The 21,976-nt window shown below is 36.1% G+C and overlaps 1 protein-coding gene across 5 annotated transcripts in view; it reads left to right on the top strand.

The window, feature by feature from the left end:
• Nucleotides 1-21,976, top strand: part of CCPG1 (cell cycle progression 1) — a 45,666-nt gene that overhangs the window by 22,324 nt on the left and 1,366 nt on the right. For 4 of the 5 annotated variants that reach the window (XM_055437331.2, XM_088839624.1, XM_055437330.2 and 1 more), the window contains 7 exons: nucleotides 409-529; nucleotides 5,101-5,177; nucleotides 6,163-6,367; nucleotides 8,225-8,320; nucleotides 10,105-10,356; nucleotides 14,652-14,773; nucleotides 18,578-19,986. In XM_055437331.2, coding sequence (XP_055293306.2) covers nucleotides 409-529; nucleotides 5,101-5,177; nucleotides 6,163-6,367; nucleotides 8,225-8,320; nucleotides 10,105-10,356; nucleotides 14,652-14,773; nucleotides 18,578-19,986 — 2,282 coding nt within the window. The remainder of the gene's footprint in view (nucleotides 1-408; nucleotides 530-5,100; nucleotides 5,178-6,162; nucleotides 6,368-8,224; nucleotides 8,321-10,104; nucleotides 10,357-14,651; nucleotides 14,774-18,577; nucleotides 19,987-21,976) is intronic. The other variant, XM_055437335.2, reaches the window with a different exon arrangement.

Here is a 21,976-nt window from a genome sequence, read left to right as displayed (position 1 = left end):
GTTTTCTGAATAGGCTTTAAGTCTGAATTTTAGATTTCAGTTTTTTATACTCTGTGACAGCTCGCAAAATGCCTTGGCTAGAGTGGTTCCATAAATGTTGAGTAGAAGCAAATTAATAGAAATAGCTAAATGTAGAAATCCTCTGGGATTCAGATTGACTCTTGGGCTTATAGTGCAGTTAGAGTGTTTGACTTCTGGACTGACTTCTTTCAGAGTCTAAACCTGTGGCTCCTTTCTGCTGTTTCCCTGCTGTAGGTTTTATGGACTAAATTGAACAAAAGCAATAGATACTGTTCCCTTTGGAGTATAGCAGCATCTGGGACTTTTAATAATGGACGCATCTACAGGTAGTCAAATCTAGCTTTGGGTAGCTGATAGACAATGAACTGATTATCACTTTTTCTCTAGGGGTCTGATATAGAGATGGTGAATTCTGAACATGGTGCAGCTAGTGACAGCTGTGAGCCCACTCCAGAAAATGCATCTTTATCACAAGAGGAGCTGCAAGCATTGCCGTTAGAGCAGGGAGGTAAGTTTAAAGAAGTCTGATTTTTTTGTTTTTCTTGATAAGATATGTGAGCAACATGAATCTTGCCTTCTTTCTAGGTGGGCAGCCTTTGTGGCTGGTCTAAACCAGCAATCACTGAAAGACTAGAATTTTAGTGTGATGTGGTGGGCAGGCCTAAAGAACCCAGTAGCACCAACCTGCCCAGGGGCCTTATTTATAGCTATAGTGGGCTTCTCTATGAATGTTTGATACTGCTAGTGTAATCGGTAACTAAGTATTATTAATTTTAATTAAGACTGCTGATACACAGAATTATTTATTCATCAGAAGGGGTTTACTCAACTCTTCTACAGTTACCACACTTCAGAGTACCTTTGGTTATAGGTAGTGAATGGTATTTAACTACTGTATTAAATTGATGTTATATATTATTCTATGGGATTTGATACCCACATTAATTATAATAGAGAATTAAACCCAAATAATTAATGCATCTTTTATTTAAATTACTTATTAAAGTTTTTTAAAAAATCACATTAAAATGTAAACAGGACATTTCTCCTTCAGGAGAATAAAGTGGATGTGTTAAGGCCAGAAATATAAAAGATTTATGCCTGTTAATTTTGTTTTCAGCCCATGTGTTGATTGCTGTTCTCATTTGAGCAGTGATTTTCATCTTTCGTGGGTCAGATTTTCAGAATATGAAAGCTATGCATGGTCTCTTCAAAGAAATGCATATCTTTAGATATGTATTATAAAAGTTTTTTTTCATACTTCCTCAGGGGTCCTTGGACCCAAGACCAACTTTGTTGAGGAGTCGTATCTCCAGATTAATATTCTCTTGGGGCTATATCACATGCACAAATGGTGGTTTCTTTTTTTGTTGTTGTTCTTTTGTTATTTTGGAGGAGTTAGATAATGAAAAATACACATTTATGATAGAAAAGCAAAGGATGACCAAAAATTCAAAGCCATCTATAATTCTTTTGATTCTGGAGATAATGTTATACCAACAATGCATGTGCTTTGAGATACATAAAACCTAGTGCTTATTATGTACTGTTTCGTTTTTAGCTTCTATTAAAATTTTACAGCCTTTTTCGTTAAAAATATGACATTATAAACTAAATTATATATTTTTTTCTTATAAGTTTCTTATAAAATATATCTGTTATGGTGACATTAGTTTGTTTTTCTGTATTTGTCACTGTTTTTTCTAGTCCATTTTTTATTATAAAGAATTTGTAGTTTTGATCCTTGTGTTACCAGGCATTGACAGTCATTAGAATAGTGGTACATATAGGAATTTTGAATAAACTAAGAATTGAGGAAATGTGCTCTCACTGATCTGAGAATGAGTTTTCCATATTAACAGCTTTTTCTAAACACCTTGGCTTAAGTACTTTGGAATTGTAAAGTAGAGATTGTTCATTTAGAGATTATACTTTTTGTAAATTTTTAAATGAGTTCAGTTCACTAAAATCTCAACAATTTCCAGTAGTTATATTTGAAATGCAGAGATCTTTTTAACAACAATAGAGTGATTGTTATAATTGCACGGAGCTTTACATTCAGTTCAGTTCAGTTCAGTTCAGTCGCTCAGTCGTGTCCGACTCTCCGCGACCCCATGAATCACAGCACGCCAGGCCTCCCTGTCCATCACCAACTCCCGGAGTACACTCAAACTCATGTCCACAGAGTCGGTGATGCCATCCAGCCATCTCATTCTCTGTCGTCCCCTTCTCCTCCCGCCCCCAACCTTTCCCAGCATCAGAGTCTTTTCCAGTGAGTCAACTCGTCTCATGAGGTGGCCAAAGTATTGGAGTTTCAGCTTTAGCATCAGTCCCTCCAATGAACACCCAGGATTGATCTCCTTTAGAATGGACTGGTTGGATCTCCTTGCAGTATAAGGGACTCTCAAGAGTCTTCTCCAACACCACAGTTCAAAAGCATCGATTCTTCGGCGATCAGCTTTCTTCACAGTCCAACTCTCACATCCATACATGACCACGGGAAAAACCATTGCCTTGACTAGACGGACCTTGGTCGGCAAAGTAATGTCTCTGCTTTTTAATATACTATCAAGGTTGGTCATAACTTTCCTTCCAAGGAGCAAGCGTCTTTTAATTTCATGGCTGCAATCAGCATCTGCAGTGATTTTGGAGCCCAAGAAAACAAAGTCTGACACTGTTTCCACTGTTTTTCCATCTATTTCCATGAAGTGATGGGACCAGATGCCATGATCTTTGTTTTCTGAATGTTGAGCTTCAAGCCAACCTTTTCACTCTCCTCTTTCACTTTCATCAAGAGGCTTTTGAGTTCCTCTTCACTTTCTGCCATAAGGGTAGTGTCATCTGCATATCTGAGGTTATTGATATTTCTCCCAGCAATCTTGATTCCAGCTTGTGCTTCTTCCAGCCCAGCGTTCCTCATGATGTGCTCTGCATATAAGTTAAATAAGCAAGGTGACAATATACAACCTTGACGTACACCTTTTCCTATTTGGAACCAGTCTGTTGTTCCATGACCGGTTCTAACTGTTGCTTCCTGACCTGCATACAGGTTTCTCAAGAGGCAGGTCAGGTGGTCTGGGATTCCCATCTCTTTCAGAATGTTCCACAGTTTATTGTGATCCACACAGTCAAAGGCTTTGGCATAGTCAATGAAGCAGAAATAGATGTTTTTCTGAAACTCTCTTGCTTTCTCCATGATCCAGCGGATGTTGGCAATTTGATCTCTGGTGCCTCTGCCTTTTCTAAAACCTGCTTGAACATCTGGGAGTTCACGGTTTACATACTGCTGAAGCCTGGCTTGGAGAATTTTGAGCATGACTTTACTAGCGTGTGAGATGAGTGCAATTGTGTGGTAGTTTGAGCATTCTTTGGCATTGCCTTTCTTTGGGATTGGAATGAAGACTGACCTCTTCCAGTCCTGTGGCCACTGCTGAGTTTTCCAAATCTGCTGGCATATTGAGTGCAGCACTTTCACAGCATCATCTTTCAAGACTTGAAATAGCTCAACTGGAATTCCATCACCTCCACTAGCTTTGTTCGTAGTGATGCTTTCTAAGGCCCACTTGACTTCACATTCCAAGATGTCTGGCTCTAGGTCAGTGATCACATTATCGTGACTATCTTGGTCGTGAAGATCTTTTTTGTACAGTTCTTCTGTGTATTCCTGCCACCTCTTCTTAATATCTTCTGCTTCTGTTAGGTCCATACCATTTCTGTCCTTTATCGAGCCCATCTTTGCATGAAAAGTTCCCTTGGAATCTCTAATTTTCTTGAAGAGGTCTCTTGTTTTTCCTATTCTGTTGTTTTCCTCTATTTCTTTGCATTGATCACTGAGGAAGGCTTTCTTATCTCTCCTTGCTATTCTTTGGAACTCTGCATTCAGATGCTTATATCTTTCCTTTTCTCCTTTGCTTTTCGCCTCTCTTCTTTTTACAGCTATTTGTAAGGCCTCCTCAGACAGCCATTTCGCTCTTTTGCATTTCTTTTCCATGGGGATGGTCTTGGTCCCTGTCTCCTGTACAATGTCACGAACCTCCGTCCAGAGTTCATCAGGCACTCTATCAATCAGATCTAGTCCCTTAAATCTATTTCTCACTTCCACTGCATAATCATAAGGGATTTGATTGAGGTCATATCTGAATGGTCTAGTGGTTTTCCCTACTTTCTTCAATTTAAGTCTGAACTTCGCAATAAGGAGTTCATGATCTGAGCCACAGTCAGCTCCTGGTCTTGTTTTCGCTAACTGTATACAGCTTCTCCATCTTTGGTTGCAAAGAATATAATCAATCTGATTTCGGTGTTGACCATCTGGTGATGTCCATGTGTAGAGTCTTCTCTTGTGTTGTTGGAAGAGGGTGTTTGCTATGACCAGTGCATTCTCTTGACAAAACTCTATTAGCCTTTGCCCTGCTTCATTCCGTGCTCCAAGGCCAAATTTGCCAGTTACTCCAGGTGTTTCTTGACTTCCTACTTTTGCATTCCAGTCCCCTAGAATGAAAAGGACATCTTTTTTGGGTGTTAGTTCTAAAAGGTCTTGTAGGTCTTCATAGAACCGATTAACTTCGGCTTCTTCAGCATTACTGGTTGGGGCATAGGCCTGGATTACTGTAATATTGAATGGTTTGCCTTGGAAACGAACAGAAATCATCCTGTCATTTTTAAGATTGCATCCAAGTACTGCATTTCGGACTCTTTTGTTGACCATGATGGCTACTCCATTTCTTCTAAGGGATTCCTGCCCACAGTAGTAGATATAATGATCATCCGAGTTAAATTCACCCATTCCAGTCCATTTTAATTCACTGATTCCTAGAATGTCGACGTTCACTCTTGCCATCTCCTGTTTGACCACTTCCAATTTGCCTTGATTCATGGACCTAACATTCCAGGTTCCTATGCAATATTGCTCTTTACAGCACCGGACCTTGTTTCTATCATTGGTCACATCCACAACTGGGTATTGGTTGCTTTACATTACATCCACTTTAAAAATGAGAAATAGATTTTATTTACCCATATTATATGCAGACTATAAAAAATTGATGAAATATAATTGAATTGACCTTTGCTTTATGTCAGAGAGCAGCCAAAATGGCACAGTGTTACTGGGAGGAGCTACTTACCCTGCTTTGGAGGAAATGAAGTCAGCACTTGAGGTACCTTGTGTTTTACTCTGGATATTTGATAAACAGTAATTCTTAGAGAATACTAATTAAAGCTGCCATTTCTGTTTGTGCATTTTGTTCCTATAAATAGCTTTCGTTAAAAAATTTCCCTTTGCAGGTTGGTCAGTTTTAAAGTTAAAGTTAGCTTCCATTTTGATGCTTAATTAAGTGAACTATCTTTTAATTTAGAAAAGTGATTTTTTGGTATGCTTAAAGATTTATTTTAACATCTAATATTTTCTTTGGAAATATATTGCATTCTTGAATTATATTGAGAAATTAAGGGTACATATGTAAAATGAAAGTTTTCAAACTTGAGAACAAACTAAATCTTGTCCTTTGGCATTTTACTTGACTTCTGTGTACCTATGGCTGATTCTTGTTGATGTTCTACAGGAAACCACAGAATTCTGTAAAGCAATTATCCTTCAATTAAAAAAATTAAGTGGCAAAAAAACCCCACACACTCTTAAGTGCAATTGAGTATCAAATATAATACTGTATTGATCAAATATAATAAAGTAACAGTAATTGCTCAAAAAAAAAATCTAAATAGCTGAATGATCTTTACATGATATAGGTGTTGAAATCTATTAGAAAAATTTAATCTTTTATGGATTTCCTGACCATATAAATAAACCTATATTTATTTATTACAACCCAAATAAACCCATAGTACTGGTGAGAAATGAATCCTCTCCTTTTTGTGAACTTTGGGTTTGAAAGGTGGATTTGTTTCTCAGTTCCTGCAGGAATGAATGGTGGGCAAGCAGTTTGATTTAATTCTGAGAGAGAGTTGCTGTCCGGTTTGATGGTGTTTTCAGACTAAAAATGAGTCTACTCTTGAGTAATCCTTTCTTATTGAGCAGGACTTTTTTTAAACCCAGTCATCCTGCTAGTTAAGTATACTTAGGAAAAGTAAGGGCCATACATATTTGTTGAATATGTCTCTAAAATTATGGTTCTGATTCTAAAGGGAGAGGAAGAAAAGTTACCTGATGACAATCTCTATTTTGGAACTGTCAGTGATGATTCTGATATTGTTACACTTGAGCCACCTAAGTTAGAAGACATTGGAAATCAAGAAGAAGCAATAATTGTAAAAGAAGCAGAGAGTCCAGAAGACTTTAACATGGGCTCTTCCTCTAGCAGCCAGTATACGTTTTGTCAGCCAGAAACGGGTAAGAACTACATGGTTAATGCACTGATAGGAGGTTAGGACTCCTGTGATCACATTGTATGTAATGGTTGGTTTTCTGACCCTAAATCTCAAAGTTATGCATATATTTGGGTAAAATGCAAGAAAACTTTTTATAAAAATCTACCATTTTATCTAGTGTTTTCCTAGACCCAGGGCCTAGAGCACAGTAGTCCAATAAATACCATCTTTTATCATTAAAAGAAGGAAAAAAAAATAGCTTTAAGAGATTTGTTAATGTCTCAAACACTCCAAAATGCATTTGTCAATTTTAAGGTCTTTAGGAGTAGGAGATTGAGCCATTATACCTAAAAAGCAGGAGAATGTTAAGATCTTGAGTTACAGTGGTACAAATTTTTTATTATAGAAACAGTGAAAGAAACTTTTTTTGAGCCTTCCAGATCCATTTGATTATCAGTCACTCAACAATCATTTTTTGTGTGCTGCTGCTGCTAAGTCGCTTCAGTTGTGTCCGACTCTGTGAGATCCCATAGATGGCAGCCCACCAGGCTCCCCCGTCCCTGGCATTCTCCAGGCAGGAACACTGGAGTGGGCTACCATGTGCCAAACAGGATTTAAGGAACTGGCAAAACAGGAGTGTCCTAAAGCCCCCAAACTGGGATCTTTCACTTTAGACTAAGTTGTGAAAATGTACCTATTATAAGTCACATTCTTAATGCAGTTAATGCCTGTTGTCAGGCAGAATCATTTGGAGGTGAAATGTGAGTTACTGAGCTAATTCCTTCTGTAATTCTTTGGCTCAGTTTTAGGGACATATGTAACATCTTCTGGGGTCATATAAATATTTAAATACAAAGTTACGGAAAATAAGAGAACGAAATCTATATTTAACCAAAAGTTATTAACCCCCAGTTATAATTTAGGGTGGATTATGGGAGAGACACCTGGGGCATTGCTAATGTTAATAAGAATTTCCTAATTTGGTGCAAAAACAAGAACATGTAGTATTTATTTCAGATCATTTTCTTCCGTTTTTACCAGTCTTTGTTTCATTTGCCAGAATCAGACCGTGGGAATTCTGTTACTCCAATTTAAGCTAATAAAATTCAAGTAGGATTAAACCAGATGCTGATTTAATTTGAGAATATTTGTGGGCCAGATGTGTAGTCAGATTGAAGCCAGGAGCATCGCAGAAGAGTTCAAGTAGACATTTAAGAAATGATGCCACACACTGTTGATTGTTTTTCCATGAACTTCAGTAGTTGAAAGCACATTATTCTAGTTTTAATCTCCTTTTTGAACTTGGACTTCCTAGAATTTTAGATTCACTTAAGCAGAATATGTTTTAGATGTATTTTTATCTGTTGTTCTCTTTTTCAGGGAATTATTTCAGTAAAAGTAATGCTAAAAAATAATTTAACATTTTGGACTATGTTGAAAATAGTCTGTATACATCAGTTGTTAAGAATTTTTGTTCTCTTCCCTTAGTAGATATTTTTCTTGGTTGGTAAAATTTCCTGCTGTCTGTTGCTTAATTTTGTTTGTTTTTTCCCTTTCCTGGTCTTCTCCATCTCTATAGAATTTCACCTTTTTTTTTTTCTTCTTATAAATTAGATTCTTGTGGCAGTAATCTTTTCGTTGCTATAAGAACATTTCCCAGTCCCTCCATATGACCCTCTCCTCCCCTAAGGAAGCAGAGTTGGTAGTTGTATAAAAGTTTGTGTTGTATGTGTTTTTTTATAAAGTCATGATTATTAGATTTTGATGGAGCACGTGATCATGTTAAGTGATAATTAAAATATTTTTCAATTCTCTTTTTCCTTTTTATTCTTTGTAATAAAGCTTTATACATCTTTTTTCCCCTGTTTATTCACAAAAGAAAGATGGTGGGAGAAGCTGTGGAAGATTCCTGAATGCATAAGGGGATGGGATGATCAGCTGAAACACCACGTTCCTAGCCAACTCACTTTCCAAGGTGGTGTGACTAAATCTCATCAGCTTTTCTAGAGCTGAGTGTTCCTAGTCACCTCTACTATTTACTTAGTTCTTTAAAGATATCTATTGTAATCTGTGATACTCTGAACAGGTGTTCAAAATTGATCTTGTAATAAAGCTGGCTAAGCTTTTTGCATGCCTTTGCATTGCTTGCATCTTGGACTGTGGGCCAAATTATGCTTTAAAAGAAGTTTGAAAATCAAAGTATCTCAGCTGTCATGTGTATGGGTTAAAAAAGATGGAAGCATTAGATAAGAATGTGAATTTTTTCATTTGGGCCAGCCTGATCTGTTTATTCAGAATGCATAATGAAGGCAGTAAGTTAACGTAGAATTGAAATTTAAGAAATTTACAAATTGTTTGTTTTTATATTTACCCATCTTAATTATGTCAGAAAGTCTGAATTAAGTACTTCAGCCATGATCATGAATGCCTTTATATTATGTGATGCTTTGTTTAAGTCTTCCTTTCTTTCTCTTTGACCAAGAAATGTAAGCTCACAGCTGAGGTGATGACATCTTGGAAAAACTAGTGATCAAGAATAACCAGATAAACATGATGGGCATAAGGGTTTTGACCCAAAGATCACTCAGTGACATCTCTATCATTAACTATTAGGAATATTCATTCATTCAGTAGTGCCTTCTGTCTTTGTGTTTATTGTTGTAAGTGTGAGAGTCAACTGAATTCTCTTATGAACCAACTTTTAAAAGTATTGTCTAACCTATAGTAGCTTTGCTGTGGCATGGATATCCTGTCTTCTGAAGAAGTGTTTTGCTTTTCTGAAGCATGAATGTTTGTGGTTTTTGGAGCTCTTTGTAGCAAATTTATGTTCACATTTTATTCTTACTTGTAGTGCTTCTTTTTCCCCTTCTCCCTGGCCTTTGGAAATTATTACTGAGACATCTAATCTGCCTCAGCATATAGTTTATTGATATATGGGACACTATTAAAAAATAGTACATTTGAAAAAAATGAAGATGGTTTTTTCCAATGAATATGCTTCTAGTACTTGAGATTTCTTGTGATTTTTTTTTCTATTTGTTGTTCTTTATTCTTTCATAAAGGAGCAGCACAAGACTAGTGCTTAAAATCGGAGATAGCTGTTGTGTCACTTCCTCATGCTGACATATTTACTAGAGGGTAAAATTAATAACCTTCTAGTAAGAGTGGCAGTCGAAGGGAAGGGCTCATCTGACTTCTGGAAGCCTGGGTTAAGCTACAGTGCTTTGAACCTTGATTTGGGGCTCATAGGATGGAAATAAAACTAGGGGCTAGTACACTCAGGGAAACTTTTGGTAGTTATTGTCTTCTAAATCACAGGAACTGCTTATATACTTCCCTCTGTTCCTTAAACAGTTGAGCTTAAATTACCTCCATTTGCAATTAAATTGAAGAGATAGAGTTATTGTTGTTTTTTTTCCCTTCTAGAAATGGCATTTGTGACGCTAATAGCAGTGAAACTTAATAGGCTATGAGAATGATTGTTTTAATGGTGTAAAGTATAAGGGAGATTAATAAAAGGAAAAAGCCAAAACCAGACCCTCAGCGGCACACAGTATAGTTTAAAAAAGTCTTAGGTATCACAATTGAAATCTTTGGGTTTATGTTGATAAATTTGAAAATTTAAGTTTTGTTTCTGTTGTGTTGTTTTCATTCTTGGCTGTCTTATGTAAAAAGGCATGTAGGGATGGCATTCTAAATCATATTTACCAGGAAAGCTTTCTAAAATATTTAATATTTATCTCCATTTTTTTTAAATAGTATTTTCATCTCAGCCTAGCGATGACGAATCAAGCAGTGATGAAACCAGCCATCAGCCCAGTCCGACCTTTAGACGACGTCGTACCAGGAAGAAGACTGTGTCTAGTTCAGAATCTGAAGAAAGGCTACTTGCTGAACAAGAGCCTGAACCCCCTCAGGAGCTATGTAAACGGCAGTTCAGTAGTGGTCTCAATAAATGTGTTATACTTGCTTTGGTGATTGCGATCAGCATGGGATTTGGACATTTCTATGGTAAGTATTTGAAAATTTGTTTTATATAAACTGATAGGGAAGAGTGAGGCATTCTGGGAGCTGTTTTCAGTGTCATCCTTGAAATATATGACCTTAGAAAACTTGTACCTGTTTGAGCCTTAGTTTTCTTGTGGAAAATGGGGTTGGTATTGCCTCACAAAGCTATTATGCACTTAAATGAAAACGGTATTTAAGAAATGTAAGGGCTGTTCATATATATATATTATTAGGAGGATTATTTAAGTTCCATTTGTAACTATTTGTTACATTTGAAATGAATGTCACAGTAATTGGTGCTCATTTCTACCTTCAGGTTACATGCAGGCATTACATTTTATGACTCTTGTTATTACTTCTGTGATTCACATGACTTAAGAATTCACTTGTATTATACTTTGCTCAGTGTTATTTACACTGGTTAATTATTTTCTTAATGCAAAGCCTTTGAAACTATCCCGGTGAAAGAGGAAGGAATTCCACCTGGTATTTTTCTTTTGGGAGCCTAACCATTGAATCTTATTTAAGTTGTATATTTGTACAAAGATAAGACTATTTGAGAACTGAACATTCATACTTTTTGCTTTATTAAAAATTTGACAAAGTTTAAACAAATGTCTTCGATCTTGCCAACTTCACAACTTGCAGCTTGCCTTGTATTAACTACCCTTAGGATTTTTGCCTACATAATACACAGTTTAGCTTTTTGAGTAATCTGGTTTTTCTAGTTCCTTTCACTAGTGTGTTCCTTAATTTCAAGAATTACATGTACCCTGTGTTGATTCATAGAAAAGATGTATTATTATTCAAAGATGTATGTATTATTCAACATAGTGCAATATGAGAAGAAGCTTAGTGAAGATAATCAATTCTTGTTTAAAGTGAGAGAAGATAAATGTGTTTCTTCTTGTCTTTAACTTTATATTAATAAAAAATAAGTATTTAGATGCCTGGTGGATGTCTGCTTGAATTTAATACTGGGACCCTTTAATTTGTATCTTCCCTTGAAGTTTGTTATAGTGAGATTTGACTTGAAATATATACTTAACTTGTTTATTATCTAGCTGGAGCAAATGTATGAACATTTCTTTTGAGCATGGTTTTTTCCCATTGCAGGTAAACGTGGAGGTAACAAAGGAGAAGGTGTACTTTTAATCTTTTTTTGTTACTAAAAAAAAACTGGACAGTGATTTAATGTTAATCCACATTGCATTAAAGCCCTGCAAAATGCATGACCTTTAAGTATTTTGTAGAAAGATTAACTTTGGAGTGCTTTTAAATACTGATAAATTATTGCCCTCTTATTTAAGAATTTTGTTACTTGTAAATTTTACTTTATTAATTATATTGAAAATATTTTCCTGTAGTACTTCAGATTAGCTTTTCAGAATAGGAACAACCTTCATAATAATAGGTCTATATATTGAGACTGGCTAAGTGAACATACAAAACTTAATCTGAATGATAAGTTATTCATGGTTACTTTTAAAGGATATCACTTTTTTTTTTCTTAATTGTGGCACTGATCTCAATATTTTGAGTTCTTTTGAGTTGATGTTAGAGCCAACTTGAATTTCCCAGGCACTGTGAAGTCAGTCATTGCATTCCATAATTAGTCATTTGCTTTATAATCATTTATCAAGAACACACTACTAAATTAATCATTCAGAACATTCACCAACCTTGGCACCATGTAAATTTGGAGTGTCATATCCATGTTGGATGGAAGAGAGAACTATTTAGAAGGACTGAGGATAATAAAAGAATACTGTACGTATTTGGCACTGCTTCAGGTCCTGAAAGTCCTTACAAAAAATTTTTGAAAATCATGATGAAGCACCGATCTTGTTCTTTCTTTTACCTATAGACTGTTCATATTCTAAATTGACAGTGGAATTCAGTTGATTTGTTTTCCTCATGGAGTTGCTTTAAGTATAGGCTGCCCTGCTTTTCAGTAAATAACATAACAGTATAACTAGGTGCTAAGTTATGAAGCACAAACAAGAATCATAGCTCAGACTATGACACTGAGTCAGTCATCCTAGAGGAGGTAGGATTTGAGTTTGTTCTGGACTCCCACATACTCTGATGAGGAAGGAAAGCAGAACATGCCAGCAGTGGAGAACCTGATAACCTGAAAGTAAACTTGCTGAGTTTTGGAGCACTGAAAAAACTGGCAGGATTGTATAGCCAGGTATAGAATAGATCTTTAGAAATAATGGAATATAAGGTTGGAAGATGTGGGATGCTATTATACTGTAAAACATCTTGGAATCTGAGCAGGAGAGTTTGATTTATAGTGACCCGAAGCAGTAATTTTAGAGAAAAATTGCAAAAGATAAATAGTGTGGGATAAATTAGAATAGTCAAGTAGAAGTTTTGGTAATTCAGGTATTTGGTGATCAGGGCCTTGACTGTTCTAGTGAAGGTGGGGATGGAGAAAAGGTTGGTGAAATAAGGAACATAGAATACCAGTGGAAAACATAACTTTAAGCCAGGGATACTTGAGATAGTGATAGTTTACTTTTTAAATTCCAAGAAGTGTGTTAGCTTCTTTACTTTAGGTGGTGGGGGGAATTAGAGGGGTGAATTTTTTGGTCAGTGATAAAGTTAATAGATGGTGAGCACAATTTGGTTTACTTGGAGTGCTACAGTTCATGGGGTCGCAAAGAGTCAGATATGACTGAGCAACTGAATTGAACTTTATTTTAGAGTGAATTAGGGCAGGTGCTGAAGTGGTTTTTTTGTTTTGTTTTGTTTTACTGAAGACATCCCAAAAATTGTGCCCAGCAGGCAGATGGATGTATTGTGAAGCTCTGGTGAGACTGAGACATTTTATCTGTAGAAAAGAAGTCTTACTGCAGTGGTAGCAAAAACCGACAGTGGGTTAATGTGATTAAGGTAGGCAGATTTGTGGACATAACCAGAAAGCCTTACACACCTGGGTTGTAACACTTTATGGTTTACAGTTGAAGATGTAGAAGGAAAAAAAAAGCTAATGGTGGGATTGATTGATAAGGGTCATGTTGATAGTCACAGTACCACAAACTCAGATTTCAACACATAGTTTTAAGATATTTCCCAGTGGCCAAAGGAATTCATTCTGTTAGCAGTTTTGGAAAAGAAAAAAAAAAAGCAGTTTTCTGTTGCCTTGGAACTATAGATAAATTAATTTTAATATTTCAAAAGATCTGAGATTTTTTGGAATAATAGGGAGATAAATTTGACATGCAAATTTGTGAATTTTTTTTGTATTTCTGTTCTTGATTTTTTGAGAAGTGCATTCTAACAGTGTATAGCTGTTAACTGGTAACAGTTGTCTATAATTTGGCAAAAGTTTTTAGTGGTTTTCAAGATGTGTTAAATGTTTTTTTTTTCAGAAATCAATAAACTATTAATTATTATATTCTTTCACTACAAAATTCTGTGATGTGATGCCTCTCAGTAGATGTAGTATTATGATTGCCAGATGCATTTGGCCGCCTTCTTGATTTAGTGTTTTGTCTCATGCATGAAGCATGTAGCAGCATGTGAACAGCATGTCTTGGCAAATTAACAGTTTGATTTTTAGGCTGAAATGTAGAGCATCCTGGTTAATTTATGATTCACGCGGGTAGGGATGTTGATACTCCCATACAGGCCTAATTAATGCAGAGTTCTTAAAAGAGCTGGCTTTGAGAATGGTGGATAATCATAGTTAGCCAGTTGTTTTCCTTGCTATTCTTTTTGGGCTTATGCCATATCATTTAGGCAAAATATAGTGAGAAAAAATTTTTCTTTAGCGACTTATAACCTGTGACTAGACTGTGATTTGTTCTTTTCTCTGTTGAAATGGGGAATGCAACAGTTTATATACCTCAGAGAGCCCTTAAATACAACAAGCTTGAGTGCCTTCAATATAATAAGACAGAAATATGACATAAATTATTTTCCTTGGTAGGGTAATATGGTTTGGCTTGTTTTAATCTGAAGAACAGTGAACTATTTAAATATACCTGGTGTATGCTAAATATAATAATAAATATATTAACCTATTTGGCCTGATTTATAAATTAGCATCCATCTGTTGCCATTTAATGAATGACACCATAAGATTTTACTTATTCCTTCTTTGTTTATATAATCAGAATTTTTATAAAACTGTGAAATATTTTGTAAAACTGCAGTATTTTGAAGAAAATGATCCTCTCTGGATCAAGCAGTTAAATATATATGCAAATTATGTGTTTCATTGTATATTTTAAAATATTGGTAATTGTGACATTTATATATCTCTAATAAAAAATTTTTATTTTTAGGCACGATTCAGATTCAGAAGCGTCAACAGTTAGTCAAAAAGATACATGAAGATGAATTGAATGATATGAAGGATTATCTTTCCCAGTGTCAACAGGAACAAGAGTCGTTAATAGAATATAAGGTATGTACTAGTAATGAATTTATAAAATTGTGCTATCCAATAATTATTGTGCTATTCAGATACAAGTACAGAGCAGATTAGTAAATCAATAATAGTATTGGTAATTGTTGGAGAAGGAAACGGTAACCCACTCCAGTATTCTTGCCTGGAGAATCCCATGGAGGGAGAAGCCTGGTAGGCTACAGTCCACGGGGTCGCAAAGAGTCGGACACGACTGAGCGACGGAATGGAATGGAATGGAATTGTTGTCTGAGTACTTGTGTATCCTGGTCAGTGTTGTACCTTACATGCAGCATTTCTTGCCACATCCCAGTGAATTAAGCAAGTATTGAAACTAATTTCATTTTATAGGTAGAAAAGAGATTCAGAAAAGCTGAGTAACTTTCTCAAGTCTAGCAGTCAAGAAAGCTGAATATAGTTTTGTTTATCTGACTCCAAAGATTTTCTTCCTAATCACTATATTATAGTTAACATTATTTTAATTGATATTATATATAAAACATTATTAGTTGGCTTCCCTGGTGGTCCGATAGTTAAGAATCCACCTTACAATGCAAGGAACACCTGTTCGATCCCTGGTCTGGGAAGATCCCACATGTTGTGGGGTGGCTGAGCCTGTGTGACGCAATTGCTGAAGCCTGCGTGCCCTAGAGCCTATGCTCTTCAACAGGAGAAGCCACCGCAATGAGAATCCCGAGCCCAACATTTAAGAGTAGCCCCTACCTGCTGCAACTAGAGAAAGCCCTCGTACAGCAGTGAAGACCCAGCATAGCCAAAAATAAATTAAAAAAAACGATTATTATTATTAACATTATTTTTATAGAGCCAAGCAAAACATTTCATTCAGTGAGAGAGAAAGAGGAGAGTTTGTACTTTTCTCTAGGAGCCACCCTTGCTCATGGGGAATAATCGGGCAGTCCTTTTCTCTGGTCTCATGTCAGTTATGAAGACAGAGAAAGCATGTTATGAAAATACCTGAAATTCACCTAGCTCCAACAGGAATCTGCTTTCCATTCTGGGTTTATGAGGATTAGCAAAGTATTTCCTCTCTAGTTCTTGCTTTGGAAGGGTGTTGGCATTATAGTAAACTCAGGGTAGAAAGGTAAACTGTTCCTTTTTCCTTCCATTTCCCTAAATTTCCTTCACAATGTATATGTGTCACAATGTAAATTTCCCTTCTTTATGTATATACTCTTTGTTTTATTTTTTGTATATACTCATAGGGTTGTGGTTGTATTTCTTTGGAAGACAGAATCCCACTTAACATCTGAATTATATCTTTCAGGGATGGACTACTGAAGTTAATTGTAAATAGTGTAGTTTTCTCTGACTTGAGCTGTGTGATAGTCATTTCACACTCTGGGATCGCATGAACTATAGGCTGCCAGGTTCCTCAGTCCATGGAATTCTCTAGGCAAGAATACTAGAGGGGGTTGCCACGCCCTCTTCCAGAAGGGCGTGGCAACCTCTTGAGTTATAACCTCCTGAATTGCCTTGAGCAGAGGATGTTACAGAAAGGAGCAGCCATTTTCTTCTTTACTATCACCCTTTCTGGTTGCATAGAATGATGTTGGCTCTAAGGAGACTCACCCTGCATAGATCTTTACTGAGTCAGTTCTTGGAAACCTCTTGTCTCCAGCTGCTAAATGTGGTTTGGAGTTTGAAGATCTTCATGGAAGACCTGTCCAGGATCTGCTTCGTCACTTAAGTTTAGATTTTAGAGTTTACTGGATACAGAATATTGTACCCTCTAGTCATCCTGTGGCACTCCCTGTGCTTGTGCATTTAAAGATAATACTGCATCAGTCTGTTCTACTCCATAGTTCACTTAAAAAAAATTATTGAAGTTGATTTGCAGTATTATGTCAAGTGTACAGCATAGTTATTCCGTATTTTTTACAGATTATATTCCATTAAAAGTTATAAGATAATGGCTATAATTCCCTGTTCTATATACAATATGTCCTTTATACAGAGTAGTAGTTTGTACCTCTTAATCCCATACCATAATGTGCCCCTCCCCCTTCCCTCTCCTCACTGCTGCTGCTGCTGCTAAGTCGCTTCAGTCGTGTCCGACTCTGTGCGACCCCATAGACAGCAGCTGACCAGGCTCCACCGTCCCTGGGATTCTCCAGGCAAGAACATTGGAGTGGGTTGCCATTTCCTTCTCCAGTGTGTGAAAGTGAAAGTGAAGTCGCTCAGTCGCGACCCCATAGACTGCAGCCCACCAGGCTCCTCTGTCCATGCGATTTTCTAGGCAAGAGTACTGCTGGAGTGGCTTGCTGTTGCCTTCTCCACTCTCCTCACTGGTAACCACTAATTTGTTTTCTATGTCTGAGTTTCTGTTTTGCTTCTATTTTTGTTTGTATTATTTTTTAGATTTCCCATATAAGTGATATCATACAGTATTTGCCTTTCTCTGACTTACTGCACTTAGCATAGTATTCTCCAAAGTCCACTTCTGTTGGATAAATGAAACATGTTTTCTCTCACACAGGGAGAGCAGATGAAATGACTATATGGAAATTTTGATTTTTAATTTTTTCTTTGAAGATTAGTGAGCCAGACAGTGAAATATCCATCTCAGATAGTCAATTTTCAAGCGGAAAATCTTGTCATTAAAAAGGACTTTTTTTTTGTCTCTGTCAGATATTTTTATGGTCTGACTGAGAAAGATTAGTCATGGGACTTCCCTGGCAGCCCAGTGGTTAAGACTTCATGCTTCCAATGCAGGGGGCACCAGTTTGATCCCTGGTCTGGGAAATAAGATCCTATATGCCGCATGGCATGGCCAAAAAAAAAAGTCTTGGCAGTTTCCTTGTGGTCTAGTAGTTAGGACTTGGTGCTTTCACCGCTGTGCATGGGGGGTCAGAAAGTAAAAACAGAACAGTGACATCTTTTTTTTTTAAAGAGGGAACAGTCATAATGTTTGTAGTCAGTTTTAAACAAAGTTGAAATATCATTTTGCTGATTTATACATTAGATTTTATCTGACTAGATAGTGCTACAACCATTAATCTGTTTAAGCATAACCATTAATCTGTTTAATTTCTTGCTATTTTGATTAAAGTTTGTTACTAATACATGTATTGACAGAAAAATCAGACCCTTCAAGGCTACCCAGCACTGCAGCAAAAGTTCTGTAAACCTGATTGGACATAATTTCTCTCTCAGAAATGGTGCTGACTTCAGAGTTACATTGTTAATCTGGTCAGTCTCTTCAGAAACATTGAAATTGGAGAAATTAGTTGTAAATGTTACCAAGATTTAGTCTGTTCTCTGAAGTGTGGGAGAACTTATATGACTTACCTGAACTAGGGTGTTAATTTGCGTAGGACCAAGATCTTTCAAATAGTACTGAGATCATTGAAAATTTTTTCCTTCAGAGAGTGCCATGAGTATATAACGGACTTTTGAAGCCTAAAGTCATCTCTAACTATAATTTTACTTTTTATAAGATAATCTCCATCACTCAAGGATCAGAGAACCTTTAGTCCTTCCTAAATTCTCTCTAGGAGCCTTCTCAGTACAGATTGTGGCGTCCTGTAGTTAAAAGGTAGAAGGCAGTCTTCCTCCAGCACGCTTTATTTTCATGTAGCTCTTTGCTGTGCATTTTCTTGCATATGAACCTTTTATTTTCCAATTTTCATGTATTTAAAATACTACATAAAGGATAGTCTCTGTGGAAATAGACACTAAACATTTATGGAGTATTTGTTATACCATTAAGATTTAAATTCATCTTTTAAATTTAAATTCATATTTTACTTGATATTTTTCTTTCTTATCTTTCAAAAAATTTAGTCATTGAAGGAAAACCTTGCAAGGTGTTGGACCCATACTGAAGCAGAGAAGATGTCCTTTGAAACTCAGAAAAAGAACCTTGATACAGAAAATCAGTATCTAAGAACATCTCTGGAGAAGGAAGAAAAAGCTTTGTCTTCATTACAGGAAGAGTTAAGGAAATTAAGGGAAGAGATTAGGATATTAGAAGATAAAGGGACAAGCGCTGAATTAGTTACAGAAAATCAGAAACTTAAGCAGCATTTGGAAGAAGAAAAGCTGAAAACACACAGTTTCCTTAATCAAAGGGAGACTCTGTTGGCAGAAGCAAAGATGCTCAGGAAGGAACTGGAAAGAGAACGACTAATAACCATGGCTTTAAGGGTAGAACTCCAACAGCTAAGCTCCAGTCACTCATATGGTGACCCAGACTCACCCAGTGTAGTGACTGAGAAAAAGGAAATAGAAATGTTACGGGAAAGACTCACTGAGCTGGAGCGCAAGCTAACCTTTGAGCAACAGCGTTCTGATTTGTGGGAAAGACTGTATGTTGAAGCAAAAGATCAAAATGAGAAACAAGAAACTGATGGAAAAAAGAAAGGGCACAGAGGAAACCACAGAGCTAAAAATAAATCAAAGGAAACATTTTTGGGTTCTGTTAAGGAAACATTTGATGCAATGAAGAATTCTACTAAGGAGTTTGTGAGGCATCATAAAGAAAAAATTAAACAGGCTAAAGAAGCTGTAAAAGAAAATCTGAAAAAATTCTCAGATTCAGTTAAATCCACTTTCAGGCATTTCAAAGATACCACCAAGAATATCTTTGATGAAAAAGGCAATAAAAGATTTGGTGCTACAAAAGAAGCCACAGCTAAAAAACCGACAACAGTTTTTAGTGAATATTTACATCCACAGTATAAGGCACGTACACCAAACCAGAATAGTAGAGGCCCTACTATGCAAAGAGAGGGAAGGAAAGAAAAACCTCATTTTGAAGAATTTGGAAAAAATACAAATTCACAGAAATGCAGTGCTGAGCATGACTGTGGTGGAAATTATAATTCTTTCAGAAAGGCTTGTTCTGGTGTATTTGAATGTGCTCAACAGGAATCTATTAACCTTTTTAATGTTAAAATGTTTAATCCTGTAAGGATAGATGAATTTAGACAGTTAATTGAAGGGTATTTATTAGAAAAACTGGATAGTTTTCATCATTGGAAAGAACTTGATCACTTCATCGATAAGTTTTTCTTAAATGGTGTCTTTATACATGATCAGAAGCTCTTCACTGACTTTGTTAATGATGTTAAAGATTATCTTAAAGACATGAAAGAATATCAAGTAGATAATGATGGCGTATTTGAGAAGTTGGATGGATATATATATAGACACTTCTTTGGTCACACCTTTTCCCCTCCATATGGACCCAGGTCGGTTTACATAGCACCATGTTATTATAATAGTTTTTAACATTTGTAAATTGAATAGCGTTTTTATAATTTGATAAGTTTCTTAGAATGCTACTACAGTTGACCCTTAAACAACCTGGGGGTCAGTCTGCATATGACCTATGGTCAGGCCCTCTGTATCAGCATTTCTGCATCTGAGGATTCAACCAGCCACAGACCGTGTAGTACTGAAGTATTTACTATTGAAAGATATCCAGGTATAAATAGACCCAAGCAGTGCAAACCCACATTGTTCAAGGGTCAGCTGTATTTGTTGTAAAAGTACTTTTTGTAAACAAAAGTAAAAGTACAATTTGTAAAAGTACTTTATTGCCGTAGAATTTAGGATAAATTGAAAGATTAAATTTTAAGTTAAAATCTATTACAAACTGAAAATTTCATAAAATCAGTTTGACTTGAGCAAATGGCTTAATTTCTACCTTAAAAAAATCTGAGGATATAAAATTCTATTTTAGCCTATTTCATTTTTTTCATTATACTCTATATGAAAAGATAATCACCTTAAGTTAAATTATTTCCCTAATCTTTTATTTACTCACTCACTTTGGGAAGCTAGGAGTGAAAAATACAAATTTCACTTTGAAATCAGAGTAACAATTCAAGTGTCCCACTTGCTTTGTCTATTCTACTTACCAACTAAATTATGATATTTAATACATTTATTATAGAATTATTATTGGTAAAGGTAGAGGCATGATCAAAGGGGTAAACGTAGCAAGCCACAAGTTCTAATGCGTGTGCTTTATATATAACCTCTAAAAATAACATTGTATTATCCATTGCTTACCAGCTTTCTATTCTGTAACATGAAACTCTCCTAATCTTTGAATGTTAGCTTTATTTTTTAACTTTTGAGATAGTTTTCTCTATATATAGCTTTTTCAATAAATGTAATGTGTCAATAAAATAATGAGACTGATTTTGGTGTCTTTAGTCATTAAATACATATCTAATGCAAAGTACTGTGAGGCTGTCCTGAGGAAAGAAATGAAAATTTCTTGCTGTCAGGGAGCTCAGAAGCTTTTGGAGAATTAGGTCAATACAAGAAATGCAGTGGAGATGTTGAGGCATATGTATATGGTGACCTCAGTCAGCAGATGTTTGGGAAGGCTTCATAATAAGATGGCCTTTGAGCTGAACTTCTTTTTAACTGGTTTTTGAAGAAGTAGTGAGAACTTGCCTGCAGCAGATGGAGTACATTCCACTCAAATGGAACTTCATTTGTACTGATGTGGAGATGTAAAGACATGCTGTGTTAAGGAGACAAGGTAGAGCTGGGGTGTGAACAGAAGAAAAGATTCAGATCATGAAGAACCTTTATGCTGGAGGACTTGTTTTATTGCATTTTGGGTCACTGGCAGCAGCCTGAAGGGTTTATTAGAAAGAGTGAAGCTAGATGCTGAAAAGTGGTTTTTGAAGTGATACAGCCATGAGCTGATGAGTATCTGAACTAGGGCAGTAGCAGGAATAGAAAGGAGGGGACAGATTTGAACAGTATATAGTGAGTAAAATCGGTGCTATTTCTTGTGAAATAGAAGTAGAAAGTAACAATGCCTTTTGAGATCTCTGGGTTGGGTCACTAGTTATATAGTTACATATATATGTCTATGTCTATAGTTAGATGTGTATATATATATAACTGTCTATAGTTATATATAGACATTAGCTACACTAAGGAATACCAGAAGGTTTTGGGTAAGGGGAATTGAAAATGACAATTGTGTTTGGTATCTATTCACATATAAGTAGAGAGAATTAGTTGGCCATTGGTTATGTAACTCTGTCTCTAGCCCAGACTCTGTATATGTAGATAGTCTAGGCTGGAGGTGTTTATCAGACTCCTGAGGAACACCAGCATCTAAGGAGTTGTAGAGAAAGAAGGCTGAGAATGATGGCAGAGTGGCATTGTGAAAATCGAAAATCATCTCAAGTAAAAGGAATAATGTTAAAT

Source organism: Moschus berezovskii, chromosome 9, assembly GCF_049115385.1.
Source record: "Moschus berezovskii isolate FMDL1 chromosome 9, NW_MosBer_1.0, whole genome shotgun sequence".
Lineage (NCBI taxonomy): Eukaryota > Metazoa > Chordata > Mammalia > Artiodactyla > Moschidae > Moschus > Moschus berezovskii.
The sequence above is the reverse complement of the archived record's forward strand: the minus strand, read 5'-3'. Positions and strand labels throughout refer to the sequence as shown.